General features: G+C 35.8%; 3 protein-coding genes across 4 annotated transcripts in view; 1 reads left to right on the forward strand and 2 right to left on the reverse strand.

Moving 5' to 3' along the window:
- Positions 1-2617: 2617 nt before the first annotated feature.
- Positions 2618-7620, forward strand: LOC131927886 (uncharacterized; the record flags this gene model as incomplete). Of its 2 annotated transcripts, XM_059283757.1 has the most annotated exon segments (6): positions 2618-2794; positions 3159-3400; positions 3649-3790; positions 5428-5637; positions 6744-6902; positions 7059-7620. In XM_059283757.1, coding segments are annotated over 6 exon segments (1215 nt in total). In that variant the 3' UTR covers positions 7382-7620.
- A 1638-nt stretch (positions 7621-9258) lies between these two features.
- On the reverse strand, positions 9259-11142 carry LOC131927881 (uncharacterized). The gene is made up of 2 exons (XM_059283750.1): positions 9967-11142; positions 9259-9297 (listed from the first exon to the last, which is right to left on the reverse strand). Exons 1-2 carry the CDS (start codon positions 11140-11142, stop codon positions 9259-9261), a joined length of 1215 nt encoding a protein of 404 aa, XP_059139733.1.
- Positions 11143-20758: 9616 nt separating this feature from the next.
- Positions 20759-25000, reverse strand: part of LOC131927888 (uncharacterized) — a 23664-nt gene continuing 19422 nt past the window's right edge. Inside the window, exons 18-19 of the mRNA XM_059283758.1 lie at positions 24080-24249; positions 20759-21973 (exon numbers count right to left, since the gene is read on the reverse strand). Of these exons, the coding sequence (XP_059139741.1) occupies positions 21410-21973; positions 24080-24249 (734 nt within the window). The 3' untranslated portion in view covers positions 20759-21409. The remainder of the gene's footprint in view (positions 21974-24079; positions 24250-25000) is intronic.

Below are 25000 nucleotides of genomic sequence, written 5' to 3' on the forward strand. Positions count from 1 at the left end.
TATTCTCGGCCCTAGGCCCCCTAGGCTCCACGTATAGCGGCTACCAGGGCCGCAGTGTTTCTTCCAGACTTTTTTCTCCGGGGGGGGGGGGGGGGCACTTGAAATCTTCGGGGGGGGGGGGGCGGTAAACTTTCTTCGGGGTGGCGGACACTGTTAAAAGTATATATTTTCTATATAAATTATATAAATTTCAGTTCGTTCGGGGGGGGGGGGGGCGGTAAAAATTTTTCGGGGGGGGGGGGGGGGGGGCAAAGCCCTCCCGAAGAGATGCCTGGAAGAAACTCCGCAGGGCCGTTATAATTTCATTAAATCAACGTGGATTCACTTACTCTACAGATAGCTCTACTATTTATAAAAACAGCTTTATGTTAAGCGCCATTTACTTTACAGATAGCTCTACTTTGCATTAAAAAACTTTGAAACTTTAGCACGACTTTTAGCATGCCCTACAATTCATATAAAACAATATGGGCACAATTATTTTAAATGATATCACTACAATGTATTAAAAAAAATACTTTGATGCATATTCTTGGGCGTGTCCTTATAGTGCCTCAAAAACAATATGGGCATTCTTATTCTTTAGTATATTCATATAATACATCAAAACAAATTAAGGATGCCCCTAACAATTTATCAAAAATAATATGAGTTTAATTACTCTGCAAATTTTACCCAAATTTCCCCAAATTTGTTTTAAAATTTAAAATTATGATGGGTATAATTACTGTATGGATTGTCTTCAAATATATTATATGAATATAACCATACTTACTTCAAAGATGCCCCTGCAGTGTATAAAAATAATTATGGACATAATTACTCTACGGATCTCCTTGACTATGAATAACGAATATGAGCATAATTGCTTTACTTTAAAGATGCCCCTACAGTGCATAGAAATTAATGGGCAAAAGTATTCTAAAAGATGCCCCTAGACTATACTAAAAAAATATCAGAAACACACTTTAATATAAAGACCGTATTTATTAAAGAAAAATTAATTACCATCTATATACTACAGCCCACTTTTTCCATAAAAGTTGTGCTATACATACAGTGATAGACGATTGAGTATTACAATTTGTTTTGGGTGAGATTAGTAAATAAATAAATCAGCCAGCAGTCAGTGTGGAGGCAGATGAAAATTTATGATTACACAGTGACACAACATACCGCAACTGTTTTCAATTTAAAAAAAAAAAAAAAAAAAAAATCACCCCCATTGGATGCCCCTCTGAAGTGGATGCCCGGGGCCTGGGCCCCGTCCGCCCCCCCCCCCCTCTGCACGCCACTGTCTCCCCCCCCCCCCCCCCCCCCAACTAACAATGTCAACAAACCTACTAAGGTGAGATTACAACTGAACATCGGTGTCAATATAGCATTTAAGTTGCACACTTAGATCAAAATGTACCCCCCCCCCCACCCACACACACATACAGACACTGAACATGTTGGCATTTTTATAGCATCTTTTTTATACTTACTGTCACACCATGATCACGTAACTTTATCTGGCATGAGTCAGTTGTCATTGTGTTGGAACACACGACTTTCACTTGATAGCCTGTGATTCTCCCTGATCTCTCGTTGACTACCATTCATCTATTCTCTTTGAGTATAAGGCCGGCAAAAAAAAAACCCCACCTCTCCAGAGTTCTCGGCCCTGGGCCTTTCTCTCCAGCTGGTTTGAACCAACTTATTGGTGTCTGTCTCAAATTCTCGTTGCCGGTTGTACTTGGAAAGACATCTTTTTCCCACGTTTCTTTAACTTGCTTTCGCGTCTGTTTGTTTGTTTGTTTGTTTGGTTCTCCAATCAAATCTTGCGATCGAAATTTCGGGCACTTCCCAGTTAGCTAGCGCGCTGAAATTTTCGGGGAAGCTTTGTTTCCGATGACAATGGAATATTCAATTGTTATTATTACTAAATTGATCCATGGAAACATTTTATTGATCATTTTAGACCCCTTATATATTTGTACAAAAAACGTGGGGAAAGGGGACATAACCCAGTAATTGTAATTTGATGAAAACAAGGTTCGGTACTCTCCCTCTTTTGGCTTAAACGTCGATTGGAAAAGGCACGTGTTTTTTACGAGTTGTCTTCGTTTATCCAAACAAAAAATGAATGCGAAAAGATAAAATCGATAGCAAGATTTGAATGCAAACAGACAAAGACTAAAAAGTAGAAAATAATAATTATTAAAAAAGTTTTAAAAAACCCACGTTTTCTGATTGAACTAAAAAGTAGAAAATAAATGCTATACATCACAATAATGCAAGCGATCAGTGTGTACTGTGTCTATCCCCTGCTACTGACTTCTTTAGCCGAAGACAAATACTGTTGCTTTAGGGTGTATTGCCTGTGGTTTTTTTTTCTCAAGCAGCATTTTGGATATTGTGTGGCTGTCTTATTATGCAAGTCTTAGCTTCAAACAACACCGCCGCCTTCGTCTCCCCATCTCTTGTGCCTTAGAAAATAGTTTTTCCCACGTTGACTACGTGTTCATGTCGCGTTTTTGTGTTCGTTGTCGTTTTAGACAATGTCATATTTGTTCGTTTTACATTTTTTTGTCTTAAATAACTGGTTCACAGTGTAATTTGACATTTTTTCCAGAAATCTTATGTAGAATCGAATGTTGAAGTAACGACGCCATGAGGCGGCGTCTATCCCACAACCTGCGCGTAGCGGTGGGCCTGGTTTTTCTACTGCTGGCTCAACTAGTCGTCGGTCAGAATAACCCGGCGCTGACCAATAATGACCCAATCAACAGCAATATTAACGCCAATACGTGTAAGTAGGCTAAGCTAATCTCTTAACACTTAATTGTATTTGGCTTACGATAAATAGAATGACATAACTAGGACCGATAATCGTTAATTTTTTATCAGTCTATTTTAAGTTGCTTCCCTTATTTTAGGACTTTTTTTTCGCAATTTTAAAATCATAGTAATAGCACTCTTTGGAAATTTACTTGGTACAAACCTGCACTATAAATGTATCACTTTTTATTGTACATTTTAAAAGTTTATTGGATTGATGAAAGCAACCCTGTTTAAGTAAGCCCTATATATTATACATTGCTAATTAAGTAGTAATTTTCAATACCAATCATCAATTATTTGCTAATAAACTTTAATGCAAATTTTTCTTAAAGTTTACTTTGACAGCAACAGTGACTGCAATGGTCCTATCAGAGAGCTGTATGGGCTTGAAGCCACCATCAGGGGCAATGACCTCTCCTCACAAAGGCTGGGCCCAGCAACTTGTACCATTGTACTGCGATCCACCAGTCAGTTTGAAGGAACTGTCCTTGATATTGAAGTGAAAGCAATGAATATTCTTGACTGTACTACACAGGTGGCAATTTATGATGGGGATGGTGCCCAGATTTTGCTGGTGGGTTTAATCATGTATACACATTTTAAATATTTACTTCAACATTTCAATTCACATTTTTAATTTTATTTAAACAATAATTTCATAACGCAAGTTCAAGCTTTTAATATCTTGTTGAACTACTTTCAGCTAATTATCCTAATTTTGAGAATGGTTATGGAGCAAACAGAATTCACAAATTATATTTGTTTCTTTTGTCAAATGGCTGTCCTTATTTTTAAATGTGACTTGTCTTTCTTTCATTCCAGATGTCACATGACTGTCGCTCAAGTCAAAATCAGTTCCAGAAAAGATTTTTAACCTCAGGGAACACAGCAACATTCATCATGACCCGTCCAAACGTCAACAGCTACAACTTTGATATTGAAATCAAAATTTATCCAGTCAGAGGTCACTAGTTCATTTTTCCTAGCTTTTATTTTTATCTTTGAAAATATATGTTGTAAATATTTGTATTTTTACGTATTTTTACAAGCTTTTATTTAACTCACTTCCTCTGTCTGTCGCCAGTCGTCAGTCGTAAGTCGTCAGTCTAGATCGAAACGCTGGAGTGAAAATTCGGACAGTTCTACTTGACCGATACGATTTACAGTTGGCACGTGGGTCAAGACATGAAGACAATGCAATCTGAAACTAAATTTGACTTAATTGGATGCCTAATTAATTTTTTATGAATTAATTAAAATTTGGACCGAATTAGTAGGCATGTCTATCCAACCACACCACACGCGTCATCACGTTCAATAGCTGCGCCATCAGGTTCAATAGCTGCGCCATCACGTTCAATAGACTCGCAATGGTTTTTAGTCATGTAACACTATTGTAAATAAAACATGTCAAGTACTGAAAAATAATTCATAAAAAACGTTTTAATAACAAGCTTTTATGTACAAATGCACTAAAAAGTAGAAAATAAATTATACACTACTATTTAAATTACTATAAAGAAAAGCGTGGGTCTCTTCTCAAATATTAGTAAAGGTATCCAATAGGTACTAAAGTACTAAAGTGACCCACGCTTTTTTTATAGTAATTTAAATAGTAGTGTATAATTTATTTTCTACTTTTTAGTGCATTAGTACATAAAAGCTTGTTATTAAAAAGTTTTTCTATGAATTTTTTTAAAAGCTTTTATTGCAAGCTTTTATTTAACTCACTTCCTCTGTCGTCAGTCGTCAGTCTAGATCGAAACGCAGGAATGAAAATTCGGACACTTTTACTTGACCGATACCATTCACACTTGTCACGTGGGTCAAGACATGAAAACAATGCATCGTGACATTAAATTTGACGTAATTGGATGCCTAATTATGTTTTTATGAATTAATTAAAATTTGGACCGAATTAGTAGGCATTTCTATCGAACCGCACCACATGCGTCATCACGTTCAATAGCACGTCATCACGTTTCAATCGGCGCGCAATGGTTTTTAGTCATTAAACTCTAATGTAAATAAAAATATGTAAAGTACTAAAAAAAATTCATAAAAACCTTCTAATAACAAGCTTTTATGTACTGATGCACTAAAAAGTGGAAAATATATTATAGAATACTATTTAAATAACTAGAAAGAAAAGCGTGGGTCACTTTAGTATCTATTGGATACCTTCACTAATGTTTAGGAAGAGACCCACGCTTTTCTTTCTAGTTATTTAAATAGTAATCTATAGTTTATTTTCTACTTTTTAGTGCATTTGTAAATAAAAGCTTGTTATTAAACGTTTTTATGATTTTTTTTTAACGTAAGGCTAAAATATTTTGAGTAAACTAGAGTTAGTTTTAAAAATTTCTTTACTAAACCAATTTTTAGAAAATTGCATCAAAATTAAAGGTTTTTTGAAAGGCATACAAATTTAAAAAAAAAAAAAAAAAAAAAAAAACAATAAATATACAAAAACTTAAAAAAAAAATATCTGTAAAACTGAAAGTTAAGTAAAATATCTGTTGATTTAGGAAAATTATGCAGTTTTTTGTAGATTTCATGAACTAATTTTTATTTATCAATAACTTGTTGAACTACTTTAAGCTGGGTCTGATACTAATTATGAGAATGGTTATGGATCAAGCAATCCATTTGCTTTCTACAAGTTTCCACATGAAGGCATCGTTGGAATGATTGGTGGTTTCTATGCTGCTATCATTGGGATCTGTATTATTGTGATAATTTACAAGAATCGATCCTTCCAAGGTCTAAACAAAGAGTGGGAGACACATCAGCTCGCCACACTAAAAACTGGTAATTCTAAGAGCTCTCTTACATTATTATTTTTAACTTTAACATTCTTATAAAAAGTTTATTGCAGGGTTTTTTTTAAGATTAATTAGTTTCATACAAAACTAATTTAACACAACTTTCAGTTAATAAACATAACTGATCTGGTTACTTTAAAGGATATTGAAATTTAGTTACCTCTTCTGAACATCTATCATAAATTAAAAATATTATTCATGGAAAGTTTTATTTGGAATTGGGGAGATATTTCTAAATTATAAGCTAGAAGAATCACTTTATCTCAGAGCTAATACTTCTTTATGTCAGAATTAATAGTAGTTACAGATGGATTATTTCCGTAAAGTCAGAACCACTAGAAGTAACAAATTCATCCTTTCTGTAGTCCTGGTAATGAAAATCACAGATGTTTGCTCAGTTTTGTGTTTAGGAACGTGTGTATTTAAAAATAATCTTAAGTGATGGAAGAGGATATACATGTATATTTCTTATGAATCCATTTATTTGCATGAATTTTATAAAGCTTGGGTAAAAGTATACTATGTATAATCATTATATTGTATATTATACAAACTTTCTTTTATAAAAAAAAATTATTTGATAAAAATTAAATTTATAAACAACATTTCCTGAATGTGTCAAACTATTAGACAGTTCTATTTTTAGAATTGAAAGATGTTGTTATAGCAATTAGCTATTTAAAAAAAAAAAGTTTAGACTACTTGTAAATCGGGAAGGGTTTTTATTTGATGTTATAAAACAATTTGAGCTTTTTGTATGCTGATTGTGAATAGTTTAACAGACTAGATGCTAAATTTGTTAGTTCTTATTAAAAGCACATTTTAAATGCATTTGAATAGAATGCTTTATTTTTCTTTTAATTGAATGCTTATGATTATATTTATTAATTTTGGATTCCAAAATTAAAACCCCTCATAAATATTCATAAAGATGACAGATTTTTTTATCAATGAGCTTCTCTTAAACGTAGGTATGTTATCAAATTTAATCCATAGCAGTACTGTGTGTACTCTACTGATCGTAAAAATATCTTATCACGAGATGGATACAAGTAATTAAAAATAATAAAAAGTTGTTAATGTTAATTTTAGAAGAAGTCTGCCTTGGTTGTCAGCACACAACTGAACCAAAGACAACAGAAGAAACAGTGCTGGAAGATCAGTTACACATCTTGACACTTCCTACTGACAATGATGGATACTTGATGACAGCAGAGGCTAGGCAAGATTTAGTATCACAAATACAGTCAGGTTTAGTGCCTCAGTTAGATGCTAGAGACAACACGACAGTACAGGCTAGACAAGATTTAGTATCACAAACACAGTCAGGTTTAGTGCCTCAGTTAGATGCTAGAGATAACATGACAGTACGGGCTAGGCAAGATTTAGTATCACAAACACAGTCAGGTTTAGTGCCTAAAATAGAAGCTGGAAACAACACGACAACAGAAATTCACAGACGTCAGTCGGTTCAAATCTCAAATCAAGCACCAACAAATCAAGCGAACGAAAATCATTACGATATGATAGAAGATGAACTTAATGATTTTGCAAATAATTCTAATTTTTGTGGCGCCATTCATCAAGAGCTACTATACGATACATTATCAGAGCACGTACCACCATATCAAACCAGCCACTCGACAAACTATGATGATCTTAACTCAGACATTGTGAATACCATCTACGACGACACATCATTATATAATACCCCAGATAACAACACATAAAAATGGAGAACACCAGTATGCCGTGCCTAAATACAAATAAAGTAATGTAGATTTTTTTGAGGACCTGATATTAGACTTCAGACATTGTTCCTTGTAAAGGTTTGAACTTTAATACACAGCTCGTTATTGTAGTCTTCCTTTTGTGCATATGACATGATGGATTTTTATAATTTTTTGCTTATTACAAATTTTTAGTCTATTTTTCTTCATTAAAATGTTTTAGACATGCTTAGACTACCCACACATTGATACATTTTAACGTATTTGGATGAAAGTAGCATCTGCTATATTTGTACTGTATTTTATTTGTATGTGCATCATTAAAGCTTTAGGATTTTCGGTGTATTCTATGGTGTATTGCGAGTGTATTTGGTATCGAAGAACTGCTTTACACTGGCGCGAGTATGGTACTTGCATTACCCCTATAAATTATCCCCCACCATCGTAACCCTTACCATGGGCTATTACCCTTGCGCTTTCTAAATCCTTAAGGGGGCAGTATCACCCAGACATTTGAAAATTGACAAAAAAATTTGCCAAAAAAAAACTATTATACCTACACACATAAATTTTTTACCATAATAGTAAATATCAAGGAGCTATAAAACAGCACATAAAAGAAAGTTAACGTATGATGCAAACACTTTTTATAAATAATTTTACCAAAAAAAGTTTACTAAGTAATTTTAGGCTGTGGTTTACCAACATTTAGGCCCATCCTGCTGAAGATACTCTAGGGGATGCATAACTGGGTAGCCTATGGCCGGAACTAGGAGATATCCATTGTGACAAATTTTAAAATTTTTAGAATTTTTCAAAGTTAGACCAAAATAATTGAACTTTGAAATTTTCTAAAAAATTTATCTGTCATTAGAATACTATTATTTTAGTTCCGGCCATAGCCATTAACGCAAGGAATGTTTATACCAAATTTTAAGTACTTTACTTATGGTTTCAAAAAATTGTTTACAAAAAAATCAAAATGTTATAAAATATTAACAAAATAATTTTTTGAAAATTTATTGCCACACATATACCCTACAATTTATATACTGTATTATAGCAGAAGAAACGTTACTACTGCTGTAAAATTTTGACATGTGTATGTCAAATAGTTTTTTTTTGGTGATAGTTTTTGTTTCCCTCCCTTAGTCTGGGTGATACTGCCCCCTTAAATGGATCATATCTGTGTGTTGCATCATGTAAAGCGATGGAATACATTTAAAGAAAGTTTGGAAGAACACAAAATGTTAGCAGCAAATGTAGTGAATCTTGTAAACCCTAAATGTGATACCGCTGTTTTAAGAGTGTTGTTTTTTAACATTTGGCGGCTGAACTACATATTATTGTAATGTTGGAAAGAATGCGCATGTGAAGAAATTGCTCTTTAGAGGCTAAAGAGAGAAAAGATAAAACACCATAATTTCGAGAATGTTTAATGATCTTCGTATGCTATCAATACCTACATATGCTGTAGGTCAACAAATAGAGTGATTAGACAAATAATCTCAGGACAAATGATCTCAGACAAAATATCGCCGACAAAATATTTCACGGACAAATGATCTCAGGACAAAATATATCAGGACAAATGATATACTAGACAAATTATATAAGACAAATTAGTTAAGACAAAATATCTCACTGCAAAATTTTAATAGTGTGTCGGATGATTTTAGTTGATCTGAACTTTTTTTTCATTGACTGGCATATGGTATTGTTACTATACTTAATATTCTTTATACGCCTAAATAAGAATTGTAAGACATGTTTGCCGCATAAATTTGTCATATTGAAATAAACATTCTAAAAATAAATTACTAATATAGTATGTAAAGAGTAAATAATTTTTAAAATAGACAACGTAGGTGTGCTTGTCAATCATTAAACAATCCTACAATGTCAGGTGGAAGAAACTAGATAAAAGGGAATGAAATAGCAATATAAAGACACACCTTGGTACAAAGGTAGCCGCCCGCTTTGATGGCAGAGACATGCCCTCCAACTGGCATCTAAATTCAATAGTTATGAATCGATCACACCTCAGTACTCAGCTGACAATTACTTATATAAACGACAGCGGTCAACGAGTAACAAAGTTTGTCGTAGGTGCATGCAAACAAAATAGTATTAGCAGGGGCGGATTAAGCTTGTGCGGTGCCCCTGGCTGAAACTTTTTCCGGGGCCCTCTAAACTATATATATATATATATATATATATATATATATATATATATATATATATATATATATATATATATATATATATATATATATATATATATATATATATATATATATATATATATATAGTTTGAATGGAATAAGCTAAATGTTAACAGAAGCCATGGCATAGACAAAAAATGTTACATTAAATGTAATGTTAAATTACATTGAGACTTAAGAATATTTAAAGTGACAATTATTTATTTAATAACACAAAATAAATTATAAATACTTACATTAAAATTTATTACAGTTTTTGTTTTTACTTAGAACTAAAGACCAAGTGACTTTTATAGGGAACATTTGCGCTTTCCTGATAGCAAACCCTTCTATTAGTTCTGTATAATTTAGTGAGCTTACATTGTCATTTTTTATGCTCATAAGTGAGATCATACTAAGTCTCTGCTGTCCCATAGTGCTTCTAAGATCGCTTTTAATCTTTTTCATTTGGGAAAATGAGCGCTCTCCGCTGCATTTAGACGTCATCATACACAGATAAATTCGAAGAGCAATGTGCACATTTGGAAAGCTCTGAATGCACTTGAATCTATTTAAAAACATAAACATTTCCAATTTAATGCTATCATTGTAGACGTTTTGCTCTTTTCCCCCATGAATTGATTTAAACAGCTCGGCGAATTGAATCAACTCCGATGAAAAACATTCTTCAAAATCATCGGGATATTTGTTAATTAGTTTTGTAGCTGCTTCTGTAATGTCACCAGTGCTAAGGTTGGTCAGGTCACTGAAGAAATCGAACATTTCTTGAACAGTTTTATAGGAATCTAATCGATGATGTAGAGCTGTTGTTAGGTGGTCGATCACACAGATGAATACTTCAGTCATAAATTTTTCTCTAGGAGAAAGTTGCATTTTTGAAACTTTGCTTTCGTCAAATTGTCGCTTCCTCTTTAGTGGTCGTCTGTTGGAATATGTGTAGTCTTTGACTATACATTTAATTTTTCCTTTTGATTCGAAGCTAGCGGATTCATTACGTTGACTTTCAATAAAAAGAAGAACAGATTTTAACAAATTAACTGCTGTATTAAGAGATAAACCTTTTACTTGAAGAGATATATTTGTTTTTTGCAATCTCTCTAAAATTGTATCCCATACCTCCAATAATATTACTGTTTCTAGTTTTTGTAAACTTTTAAGATATCCTTCAGCTTCAGTTCTACATTTATGAGGTTGATTTTCATCGGCTGCTAACTCCTCCAAAGCCGATATATTTTCCTTATATCCTCTATTTAAAGCCTTAACAGCATCATGTCGAGCAGACCATCTGGTTTCCAACAAAGCTTTAGCAACAGGCAATCCATTCATGTGCTTGTTGTGTATATGCCAACGATGAGTAGATGCAGAAAACCAAGAGTAAAGGCTCTGAAGGAGATTAAAAAACCCAACTGACGTGGGGCAGCACTCAGCTGCGCAGCTCCCAACTAAATTGAGTGAATGTGCTGTGCACGGTACATACAATGCTACGTCACACTTCTCCCGGATTTTAGCCTGAACGCCGTTATACTTGCCACTCATGTTGGACGCGTTGTCATATGATTGACCGCGACAATTTTTAATGTCAATTCCATTTTCTTCCAACTAAAGTATTAAATTAGCTATTTCCGAACCAGTGTGTGAAAACATTGGTACAAATTTTAAGAAGCGCTCAATAGGTCCGGTGTCTTGTACATAGCGAATAACGATGGTGAGTTGATCAACATGTGAAACATCTGGAGTCGAATCTACAGATATAGAAAAATATTTCGCTGTCTTTATTTCATCTACAATTACAGACAAAACCTTTTGACCCATAAGTTCAATCATCTCCTCACATATTGTTGAAGATATGTAGGATGTATGTCCACGTCCTTTGTTGGCGTGTATCCGCATATGTTCTGCTAGAAAGGTATCGTACTGACTTAACAGCTCCAGCAACCCGAGATGATTCGCATTGTTTGGAGAACCAACCTCTTCAGTTCTGCCCCGGAACGGAAGACCACGAATACAAAGAAACTGTACCACACTCACGATTCTGTGAAGTACTTGTCTCCAGTACTGAATTTCACTTTCATATTGCGTAACAAGTTTCATGTCAATCTGACCAGTAGATTTTCGTGAACACATCGCTGCCAATGAATCAATGTGTTGTTTTGAATTTTTATGCCTAGATAGCACTTTATGTGCACTTTTCCATTGTTTGAACCCTGATGTCATTTTGTTAGTTATAGGTGACATCAGCTTACACACAAAACAATAAACACACCCGCTTGTTTTGGAATAACACAACCAATTTCTTTCAAATTTTTCTCCTGTTCGTGCATGGACACGTGTGAATAAAGAAATGGTGCAGAACCGACGTTGTGACTCTCTTTCTAACTGTATGACCGATTCTTTAAAGTCCCCGTTTTTGTTTTGACATGGTGTGGTACCACGTTGAATCCAATAGTTTCTAAATGCCTCTGACAACTTCTCCTGCTCTGGCCAAAAAATGAAGGTCGTATATAGCATGACTATCTTCAAGGGGTTTTGCTGTATCATCTTTCAAATCACATTGTTTTAAAGTAGGAGCCTGCTCTACATCTTTAACCCCGGAGGTGTGTGATTCAATAGCAGATCCCTTTTCTACGTGACTATTTTCCTTGGTACTCGAAGTTGGTTTGAAAAAGGAGAGCAGTTTTGTAGATTTTTCAGCAAGCTCAGCTTCGATCTTTCTTTTTTTCACCGATAATTCGCGTTTTTTTGCTCCACTAGGATAGTTACGAGACATATTCAATAGTATTTTAAAAAAAAACAAGACTGAATCTAATTAAAAGTCCGGCTCTTGCTGAAATGGCAAATTGTCGTTTTTTCTCCAGCAAGCAATTTTTTGACATATAGGCCTGATGAACGAGCCTTTAGGATTACTTTGTCTATCTGAAAAGTCTGAAGCCTGGATAATGGTGGAGGGTTTGAAATCAATAAAAATTTTGAACTCTTGAGTAGACTCTAAGCGAATAAATCCAAAAGGATGACTGACTCAACAAATGTAATTCCGAATGGGATTTCGGGGAGGAAGATATAGTTTGGGGACATACCGGAAGTGGGGAGGGGGGGGGGTGATATGCCAAGCTCAACAAAAGAGGTTCCAGTTTCCATTACCCTAACGGGTCGGACAGAGTTCACAGTTTAATTAAATTGGAAAAAAACTTAAAGGTCAAAGTTCACCATCTTTTATTGTTACAACTGAGTTCACGGTTGATGTTAGACCTAGTGAGTTAACCCCCCCCCCCCCTCCCCATCTGAACTTGAACAGTACTGTATTTTATAGGAAGACATTAGTGTCACACCTAGTTGTTATGTGCAGGGAAGAGAACTACGGTCGCCTGGAGATTGTTTTACCTGAGGTGGATGGCGATGGGTCGATTAAGTGAGCCCTCCCCCTCCCTCTCTCCGCCTCCACCCCTTTGTACCTGGTATGTAAATTTGGGAAAAAACGTAATGTGATACCCTATTGTATTCTGACCAATGTAGAAGTTCTTTTTTATGCCTGTAAAAATGAAAACAAATTTACAAAAAAATAAAGTAACAATAACTATACCACGTTACTGTTCAAAACGTGCGAACAGTGTTTCTTCCAGACTTTTTTCTCCGGGGGGTGAAATTTTCGGGGGGTTGTAGACCTTTTTCAGGAGGGGGGGACACTGTTGAATTTTGTTATGGACAAAATGAAACATCCCATTTAATAATCTAACCTTTGTTAATTTTTCTGATTATTAAAATAAAACGTGTTACATGGCCCTCAGCCTTTGAGGGCCAAAACAGAATTTTTTTTCTGCAGCCAAATCGCACCCTACCATGGCGCAGGTGGACACGTCTTATTCAATTTTGTGAGCTTTTGTAACGCCCTATCCTATTCATTGTCTATCACACTGTTTAAACCGAAAGTAGTCGCCTAGCGCTTACGGGAAAGACCACGGCGCCAAATCACATCCTACCGGGGGAGGGCTGCCAATTCAAAATTAAATTCCCTCCTTCCAAACCACCACCCACTGATATTCCCCTTACCACGCCTGAAACCTTCTCTATACCGTATATAGAGAAAAATCGCACCCTCCTGTGGCGTAACCCTTGCGAAATCAAAAATGATTTTTTAGAACCCTTCCCTAGAGTTTTATAATGAACTCCCCAAAGTTTAATGCTTATCAGATGAACGGTGTCACTGCAATTCACTTTTATTATTTTTATACGAGCCGGCCCGCGGCATAACATACACCGCTATTTAGTTGTTGTTTTTTCTACTTTTCAGTAATTCATAATTTGTGAATTCGACAGTACCAACGCTGACACTGAAAATATTTCTTTAAAACACTATAAGTAGCTCGTTAAAGACCATAACCCCCCCCCCCCCTTTCCTCCTATCCCCCCAATGTTTAAAATCGTTTCAAACTAAATTATCTGCCCCTAATAGCCGTCACTAAACCCGACTCCACGTAGGTAAACATAGCGTGAACCACAGCTCACTAAGACCATGTAGGGATGGGGATGGTAGGGAGCGCGTTTACAGCTTGTTTTCTAGCGTCTCCCAGAAGAGAATTATATATATAGATACCGTATATAAAGGAAAATCGCACCCTCCCGTGGCGCCGCCCTTCCAAAATTAAAAATTACTTTTTTAAAGAGTATTATTATGAACGCCGCAAAGTCTTATGGCTATCGGATGAACGATGTCGAACCAAAATCGACTTTTATTTCATATACCGTATATAGAGAAAAAACAAATTGTGCCCTGCTGGGGCGCCACCCTTGCGAATTTGAATTTTTTTATTCCGCAGAAACCTTTTAACGGAATATTCACAACAACTTCCCAAAGTTTCACGGCGGTGTGATGAGAGGTGTAGTAATGCAAAAGACACACACACACACACACACACACACACACACACATACAAACATACATTGCTTTATATATATATATATATATATATATATATATATATATATATATATATATATATATATATATATATATATATATATATATATATATATATATATATATATATATATACTAGCCATCGGTACCCGTTTAACATGAATTATAGGCCTATATATTTTTAAAATGTACTTGTTTGAGAAAAATAATTTATGAAATAGTTATAGGTCAAAACGCAATGTGTTTTACTACACGCTGAACGATAGTAGTGACAAAGCAAAAATAATAACTAATTAGCTAAAAATCCGACACATTAACATAACACAGACACACACTGATTCAGTGACTAAAAAAATCTGGCTATTCAATAGTAATTACGTTGTTTTTACGTAATTTGTATTAGTTTGACCGATAAAATTGTATATATTTCATAGCGTACGTCTTGATGAATAGATCTACAGATCTAGAACCAAATCAAATTTGAGTGAAGTAGTTCCTTTCTTTATAGTCTAGAATCGGAAGATTCACATATAAAAAAAATAAATTAAATTTGACTTCATGTGTCTCGATCGCGCACCACCTGCATGGTATTAAGCACACTATCATCTCACCTATTTATGCACCTTATAATACACGGAGAATGAAAGGCATATCTAAAAAAACTTAACTTACGTGAATATGCCTATTCTTTCCATTTAATTTTTGTAACCCAAATTAGCCAGTTCCATAGGTAAACAAACACAGATTTCTATAAAACAATTAAGGCCTTAAATAGTTTTTAAAAAAATTTCATTTCTGGAATAGATTCTAGAGTAGATAGAGTCTAAATCTAGAATCTAGATCTTAGCGACTAAGAGTCTACGTCTAGTTTTTGCGTAGATTTAGATCTAGTCTAGGGGGTCATCCATAAATGACGTCACGCTTTTTTTGACGATTTTTACCTCCCCCCTCCCCTCCGTCACACGTTGTCACAAAAAGTCAGACCCCCCCCCCCAAAAAAAATGACGTCACACCTCAACCTACAACCCCCCTCAAAATTGCAGTTGAATTTTTTTAAAACATCGATATTTTTCCAAAATCTTGTCTAAACTATTACAATTTATTAAAACAGTTATCTAAAACGCGAAATTACGTCTAAAATTCGTTTTCTAACATTGCTTTTTTATAATGCAAAAATATGACGTCGCAACATCTGAACCCCCCCCCCTCCCCCTTATCACACATCGTCACAAAATTACGGACCCCCCTCCCCCCTACGAGTGTGACGTCATTTATGGATGACCCCTACAATCTAGATCTAGAATCAAAATAGATAAAATAAATTTTATAAGTTTAGGCCGGAAAAATTGTATTGCATACATTTTAAAGATCTAAATCAACTTTGAATGAAATGATTCATTTCTTTTTATCCTAAACACGGCAGATGACGTCAGTAATTAATGTATAAATATTAGTGACGTCACTGTTTTATGCGTACTTTTTCACAACTATAAACTCTTTTCCTGTTGCATAATTAATACTGTTTTTCTACATTTGAATACGCCTTTATTTTTTATTTTTCTTCTTTAAATAAAATTGTGGTTATACATTTAAAACATCTACCATATTATTTTCAACAAAACTCCGTATCGATTTCTCCATATATCGCTGAAGATTCTGACGTGATATCAGGCGAAAATATTTTGCGGAAAGAGAGAGAGAGAGAGAGAGAGAGAGAGAGAAATGCTCACACGGGCATATTAGGATATATATATATATATATATATATAGTACGGTCAAAGCCCGAAAAGAGGCCAATGCGCGGATTGGCCGGCCAATGTGCGCATTGGCCGGCTCTCTTGGCCAAAGGCCGAAGAACTTAGCACTAAGAGCGTATTTTGTACATTGGCCGGCCAATGCAAGCACTGGCCGGGATGTCCTGGCCAATGTTTTATCTAGACTAAGTTGTGATAGCGTTTTCATTATTATGGGTGTGGTTTCATTGTGAGAAACGTATTGAGATTGCGATCCTTGTAAGTTGAACAATAGTGTCCAAGCGACCTGAAATCGCGTGGGCGTCAGAGAAGAACTTAAATTGGACAATAAATCGCCCATGTGCTTCTGTCTATCAGTTCCGAATTAAGGATCAAAATGGATTGTGGGCCCCTAATCAATGCTATAAAGAAGCAAAAGTCTTAATACCTAGCGGCCTCTCGCGCGATGGACTTACGTTTATTTTCAAAATAATTTTACCGACTACAGCGTGTATTTGATTGTAGGAGAAAGAGGACTCGGGCTAGTTTCTATAGAATAAAGATAATCCAACCGCAGCTACAGTATTCTTTTTACAAAACAACCATCGAGTCAAAAATGCAAGAAAATTATTTTTTTCCCATAAAACTATATTATGGTGTCTGTGGGCCCCTAAACGGCCTGCCCCCCCCCCCCCCCCATTTTTGTGTCTTGCGGCATAGTAGTTTTGCACCTGATTCTGATTCCCTTGTATTCAGAGGTTTGTAATAATATAAAATGATAAACATAAGTAGTATTTACAGTCAAGTGGTTCTTTTTAATTTTATAAATAGCATAGTAGCGATGGACACTTAAACAATAAGAAATAATTGTTGTGGTTAGGAAACATTAGTTTTATTCTGGCATGCGTCTCCCCTCTCCTCTGTTCGAGATTTACATACTAGTTGAACTTTTACGTTCTACAGTTAGATATGTAGGCCTATTCTGTAAGAAAAAAAATTCTGTAATACAAACTTCAGATCAACTGTCATTAGTATTTTAATGACACTTCATCGACAAGACACATGAAAATGTTCACGCCGAAGTTTAGCTCTATAAGGGATGCAGCGTTCGAACAAAAAAAAGCTATATTTATCAATATCTTTAATCTATAATATAAGTGGGCTGGTAGTGTGTCAGTTCTTCCTTCCTTCCTACCACGTGTCATCGCTATAGATTTTGGAACTATAAAAGTAAACTTTGCACCATGCAGTGCTTTTCAGTGCAACACATTGTCTTATTTTATGTAATAGAATAGGGTTTGTTTATATAACAACTTAAATTTATTTTATAGTTGCCACTAATTTAACTTTTTTGCATAACGTAAAGAAAATATTAAATATACGCAAATTGCAAAAACATATTAAACTGATCAATGTCAAATATCATTTTCTTTTAAATTCCTAGAAAAAGTGGATACACTTTAATAATAAAAGAGGCGAAACAACTAATTAATTGAACTGTTTTGTAATTTTCCAAGGGAGGTAATTTAAAAATAAATTCAACTATTGTTTTTCATTTTTTTTAAATGTGAAAGCAAAATCTACGGACCTACAAGAAGGAACTATTGTTGCTATAATATAATTAGCAAAATGTGAATTCAAATTTATGAGTGATGTCTTTTGTGTTTGTGTTTTGCATTTGTGTTTTCGTCTGTGTTTGCATAGTGTTTGTTTGCATAGTGTTTGTGTTTTTGTGTGTTTTTGTTGTGTTTGTGTTGTGTTGCGTTTGTGTTGCGTTTGTGTTGCATTTGTGCTGCGTTTGTGTTGCGTTTGTGTTGTGTTTGTGTTTCGTGTGTGTTTCGTTTGTGTTGCGTTTGTGTTGCGTTTGTTTTGCGTTTGTGTTGCGTTTGTGTTGTGTTTGTGTTGCGTTTGTGTTGTGTTTGTGTTGTGTTTACTTTAGTTTTGTCTGTTCCCAAGTTGATACATTTAAAAACAAATTTACCTATCGACATTAAGGCTCCTGTAGATAAATCCCTGAAACGTATTTGTCTTTAGTTCACAATATGGTTGGATGGTTCAAATGTAGTACCAGTTTTATATCAATATTTAATCTTCCACTTTACATGGTGGTTAGCGATGTTCATGATACTTATAAATTACCCACACATCTAGTGTTGTTATTGAATTGTCAAAGAATATAGTAAACAGATAGCCTTCATCTGGAATTATTTGTTATAATAACCACGTGATTTAACCACGCTACATACGTGCCACTCAGGTTCAACTACTAATCCGCCTTCATAGTACAATTTTGTAGCGAAGAAAGATCGATCGATTTATTAGCTTGAATATAGTCTATTAGCTTGAATATAGTCTAAATTGGATTATCGATTTAACATATAAAATAACAAATAAACACATTAAGGATCAGTACCTCAGCAATACCTGGATTAGAGTTTTCACAGATGGCTCAGCTGAAGATGCCAAAAAAAATGGCGGGGCTAGCGTCCTTATTGAATGGCCAAGCGGAGAAAGCCTGGAAAAGGCAATAGCCACAGGCAGCCTATCCGACAATTTTAGGGCAGAAAAAGAAGCTATAGCGCATGCAGCAAACCTCCTGACAGAACACCCTGAATCACCGAATAGTCAGATTGTATTTCTTACAGATGCCAAATCTGTCCTGCAATCCCTAAAAAATCCAGAGTCTTATATTCAAACACTTATGACAGCACTAGAGAGGCTAAAAAATACCTGCAGCAGAATTGTGCTGCAGTGGATCTCGGGCCACTGCCAGATACATGGTAACGAGATCGCAGACCAGCTGGCAAAAATTAGGGGAAAGAAACCACAACCGGAAATTTCGCTACACCCAAAAGAAATAAAAAGAATAATAAAAAACAAACAAACGCAAATGTGGTCTGTCACACACCCTCACTACAAAAAAGACGACGGCTATTATAATTTAACACGAAAACAACAATACATAATCTTTCGACTCAGAACAGGCCACAACAGACTAAATCAACACATGCACAGAAAACTGAAGGTTGGGTGTAGCGAAATGTGCCCTTGTGGCAAGGCCCCGGAAAACACGGAGCACGTACTCAAGGAATGTACTTTGTATAGCCAGGCACGAGTCAGACACTGGCCCCAGCCCACCCCACTCAGGGAAAAATTATATGGGGCACCTGCCAAACTGGAGACCACAGTCCGGTTTGTCCACGAAGTTGGACTTGTTGTCTGAATCCTCCATCATATTCACAATTAAGAACGAAGAAGAAGAAGAGTGAGTTCACTAAAGCAATATGTTTCAATATACTACTAGAATCTGCATAAATATGCGATATTCAGCATGTATTTACCGGTACATAGGAGTTGTTACCCTTCCTTGAGTCCACGAAGCTCTGATTAGTACCTGACATAAGTTAGGGTAAATAAAGGCCGTTGGACATAAAGCTGAACAAAATATCCCTTCATATGCCGAGGTCACAAAAACAGGTGATGAAATGGATACGAACGAACTATTTTAACATAATATGGGACTCTCAAGAAGGTTTATACACGAGAAGTGTGCGAATGTTTACCAATATACGTTATCCCCTGGTCAATATCGTTATTGATAACGTAAATCCAATATACGTTATCAATACCCAACTCCTTGAAAAACGAGAGATAGGTCTTGTTAATTACTCACTTTTCCTCCCATTTATTTTACTACCAGGGTCGTGTAAGCGGTTTGAGATACATTCGATTACACTTTCATATATATATATTTCATAGGTATATGCCGAGTACTTCTGATAGAGAGCATCAAAAATTGAATTATCCACATCAAAGTACAACGCAAACATAAACGGGCTCGGGTCCTTAAGGACATTTTGTGAGTTCGCACATTTGTAACGTATACATGACTTAAGTTATGGGAAGTAAAGATTACTGGGAATGGCTGGAAAAATGTCTTTCCCTTTGCATTCCAATGTCACAGAAACAATGTGACTTAACCTACCCTATTGACCGCAAGGTCTGAAAGGGTTACTTAATTTTTACTTTACTTTTATACGGAGTATAGAAGAAATACTGTAATCGTGTAACACATTAATCTCTTTAGTGAGCAATCCCCATGTTGCACATGTCATGTGACCTCTGGGACTCTGGGTAGTTGCGACTGTGTCAACAGGCAAAAATCGCAGGACAGTGACTCATATGGGCATTGAATAACGAGTTGTATATATGGTTGGTGTATTTTAATTGTTGTATGCTGTTGAATGTTAATTGCTGTATATTGGTGTACGTGTGTATGTTAATTGTTGTATATTGGTGTATGTTAATTGTTGTTTATTGGTGTATGTGTGTATGTTAATTGTTCTATGTTGGTGTATGTGTGTATGTTACTCGTTGTATATTGTGTATGTTAATCGTTATGTTTTTATCCACATGTGTCTATATATTTCTCATTTAACTTTTATTTTTCTTTCACTGAACATTATCTTTTAGATTGATTCATCGTCACCTTTACTAAAGAGAATCATTGGATTAAAGTAGATTTTTTGGTCTAAAAATCAATTGGATATATAATATCAGCATTTGGACTATGGAACACCTATCGGTCTAACAATCGTCAATTAAACTATGGAACACCATTTGGTAATTTGTACTCAACATCATTATTTTTTTTATTAAATTATGTAAACTTTTAACTAAATACCACTATTGGGACTGAAGGTAATTCTTTAAATTAAAAATCATTTCTTCAAACAAGAGATCATCGTTTCCACAAAAGATCTTCGGTCGGACAAAGCGAAAACCGGTTGGACGAAAGTTCGTTAATGGATTATTATCTGCACTGAAAAACATTAACTGGAGTAAAAAGATTAATATCAGGACCAAAGATCATTGTTTGAACTAAAGTTCGTTAAGGATCATAATCTGGACTGAAGGACATTGACTGGACTAAAAATCATTATCTGGATTATAGATCATTATTTGCAGTAAATATCATTATCTGGACTAAAAATTTATCAATTAGACTAAAGTTCGTTTTTGTGACTAGAGTTTATTATTTGGACTAAAGATCATTATCTGGACTAAAGAGCATTATATGGATTAAAGATCATTATCTGGCCAAAGGAGCTTTATCTGGACTAAAGATCATTATCTGGACTAAAGATCATTATTTGTACTAAAGATCATCTTCTTCCCCGCTCGTACAATTTGATTGTGACGTGGCCAGCAGATCAATTGAGAAATACTCAACTTCTTCATTAGCCGGTGCCGGCTTTACTGCCGGTTTCTTAGTGTCACGGTTGATTTCCACATCAATGTAAACCAATCCTTGGGGACTGCGTGTTCTTCCGGGGCTCTGTTTGGGGTCAGGTTGTTTAGGAGTAAGTCGTGGGCTCTGTTTGGGGTCAGGTTGTTTAGGAGAAAGTCGTGGGCTCTGTTTGGGGTCAGGTTGATTGGGAGTAAGTCTTGATCTCTGTTCGGGGTCAGGTTGGTTTGGTGAAGTTCCTGGTTCCTGTTTCATGTCCTCTTGGTTAGGTGTATAGCTTGTGTCCTGTTTGACGTCCTCTTGATTAGGCGTATATCCCGGGTCCTGTTTTGTGTCCTCTTGGTAATGCGTATGTCCTAGGTCCTGATCAATGTCCTCTTTGTTTGGCGTAAGGTTTGAGTCGTGTTTGATGTCCTCATGAGTATCGTTCTCCTGGGGAGCCTTGTTCGGATGTTTTAACTCTAATTGCTTTGTCTGTGAAAGAAATACATTGAACAGATACAAATGTGTAATACCATATGTAAATTAGTTAAAATACATTTTCAATACGTATTGTGTTTAATAAATGAGTACATTTTAAAAATGTTTTAGCATTGATGTAACCACACATATAAGGGAATGCGTGGTTGAATGAAAGAGGTTACAAATGCTAATGCGAGAGTCTCGATTTTGAACCTCAGAGTCGAGTCTGTTGGAAGTTCCTGAGTCCACCCAGCTCTAATTGGTACCCGACTCAGTTTGGAAAGGTAAAGGGGACTAACCACACAATCCCATTTTATACTGCGTTCATTGAAACAATGAACTCTACTTTGTCTACACCATGTCTCTTATGCAAGAACCGGGAAAAACCTGATGATTTTGACCTAGACATGTAGATACATTTTTGTATTAATTGTTTGGCACGGAGATTTTTTGCTGTTTTTTATTTGATGCTGAAAGAAATCTGTAAAAATGAACAAACTATAACAATAAAATAAAATACACAGCTATAATAAATTAACACGAGTGTCATACTTATTTCGTTTTGTCTACAAAAATACAGTTTTAATGTAGAATTGTTCAACATGTCCTCTGCCCTTTAAGCAATAAGAAGAACTGTTCATTTCTATAACGATTAAATAATTATAGTTGCAGTTATTAATAGCTATATATTTGTGAGTAAACAAGTATGTTTTTAGAGGATGAAAAAGTGTTACGAAAGGGGGATTTTTTTTTTTTTTGAGGCGCTGTGACGTAAAGTGTCTTTAAACCTCTGACCCCTGACCTAAAGGCAAGGCTCAGTCGCTCAAAAAAGTTAAATGAATCCTAATATATAAAAGACCAATGTGCGCACTTCTCTCTCTCTCTCTCTCTCTCTCTGTCTGTCTGTCCGCAAAATATTTTCGCCGGACATCACGTCAGAAACGGCAGCGATATATGGAGAACTTTATACGGACTTTTGTTGAAAATATTATGTTAGATGTTTTAAATGTATAACCACAATTTTATTTAAAGAAGAAAAATAAAAAATAAAGGCGTATTCGAATGTAGAAAAACAGTTGTATTTATGCAACTGGAAAAGCATTAATAGATGTGAAAAAGAACGCATAAAACTGTGACGTCACTATTGCTTATACATTAACTAATGACGTCATCAGCCGTGTTTAGAATAAAAAGAAATGAACTATTTCATTCAAATTTGATTTAAATCTACGTACACTATGAAATGTATACAATACAATTTTTCCGGCCTAAACTCATAAAATTTATTTTATTTATTTGGATTCTAGATCTAGAATCTCTAGATCTAGAATACAAATAAATAAAATAAATTTTAAATCTAAATCTACGCAATAACTAGACGTAGACGCTAAGATCTAGATTTAGACTCTAACTTATCTAAAATCTATTCCAAAAATAAATTTCTATATTAGGACTAAACTATTTCAAGGTTTATTTATTTTATACAAAATCTTTGTTTGGAAATGGCTAATTTGGGATAAAAAAATTAATTTGAAAGAATAGGATATTCGCGTAAGTTAAGATTTTAAAATACGTGTTTCATTCTCCGTATTTTAAGATGCCTAAGTAGCGGAGATGTTAGTGTACTATAAACCACGCAGGTGGTGCGGGTTCGAGACACACCAAATCAACTTGGTTAATGTTTTTTTTTTATTATGCTCGGGCTAAACTTTAAAAAAAATTCTATTAGGATTCTAGATCTAGATTTAGATTGTCGGGTGTCCGATAGGGCACTTCCCGGCGCCGCAGGCGCTTCAAATTTGGCAGGATCTTGCCTTGGGGCGACAGAACACGGGGGCCGGTTGGCCGAAAAGTCTACGATGAGGGGGTCAAAACTGACCTCTACTGACCGGTGCCTTATATGAGCTATAAATCGAAAAAAAAATGTCCACGGAGGAACCTCTTCATAACTCCTGAGGTCGTAGACCAATCCTCGGTCGAATTAATTAAGCATTCAAATTCTCAATGTTTTCGAAAGCCTAAGCGAAGCTGGGCAGCATGCCTAGTAAAAACAAGAATTCGCGATTCAACTCGGTCACATCACTTGGGTGTGGTAAAGCGTTTAAAATGAATGCTCACATTTTCGTAGATACACTCCGTGTTGTCTTCTGTTAGCGTGGGGTCAGGTAGATCTAGGTCAGGGGATATTTCGTCCTCTGCTGTGTCGTTGAGCGACTCGTTGACGACTCTCTCGAGCACGTTGTTGTAGATGTTCTCAGCAATTTCCTCGTTCTGTTGGATCTCTGGAACTGGGGGTGACATATAGTGTGAGGGGAATGTGTGGTGTGTATGTGGGGGTTAATGTGTGGGGTACATGGTGGGGGTAATGTGTGGGGTACATAGTGGGGTAATGTATGGGGTAATGTGTGGGGTATTTGTGGGGGTAATGTGGGGGTATATGTGGGAGGAATGTGTGGGGGTAATGTGTGGGGTATATGTGAGGAGAATGTGTGGGGTATATGGTGGGGGTAATGTGTGAGGAACAAAGTGGGGTAAGGTGTGGGGTTTATATGGGGTAATGTGAGGGGTTTATGTGAGGGTAATGTGTGGAGTACATGTGGGATGAATGTGTGGGGTATATGGTGAGACTAATGTGGGGGGTATATGTGTGGGGGTAATATGTGGGGTATATGGTGGGTTAATGTGGGGGTATATGATGGGGGTATTGTGTGGGGTACATGGTGGGGGTAATGTGTGGGGGACATGGTGGGGTAATGTGTGGGGGACATGGTGGGGGTAATGTGTGGGGGACATGGTGGGGGTAATGTGTGGGTATATGTGGGGGTAATGTGTGGGGTATATGGCGGGGGTAATGTGTGGGGTATATGTGTGGGGGTAATGTGTGGGGGACATGTTGGGGGTAATGTGTGGGTATATGTGGGGTAATGTGTGGGGTATATGTGTGGGGGTAATATGTGGGGTATATGTGTGGGGGTAATATGTGGGGTATATGGCGGGGGTAATGTGTGAGTTAAATGGTGGGGGTAATGTGTGGGGTAT

Source organism: Physella acuta, unplaced genomic scaffold (assembly GCF_028476545.2).
Source record: "Physella acuta isolate Inbredline_101_S28 unplaced genomic scaffold, ASM2847654v3 ptg001442l, whole genome shotgun sequence".
NCBI lineage: Eukaryota > Metazoa > Mollusca > Gastropoda > Physidae > Physella > Physella acuta.

Excerpts from the sequence above, each read along its gene's own strand:
- LOC131927881 (XM_059283750.1), bottom strand. The coding sequence starts at position 11,142 with ATGAGTGGCAAGTATAACGGCGTTCAGGCTAAAATCCGGGAGAAGTGT. Across the intron at positions 9,298-9,966 it reads TGAGCATAAAAAATGACAAT|TTTCTTCCACCTGACATTGT; the intron begins GTAAGCTCACTA and ends CCTTTTATCTAG.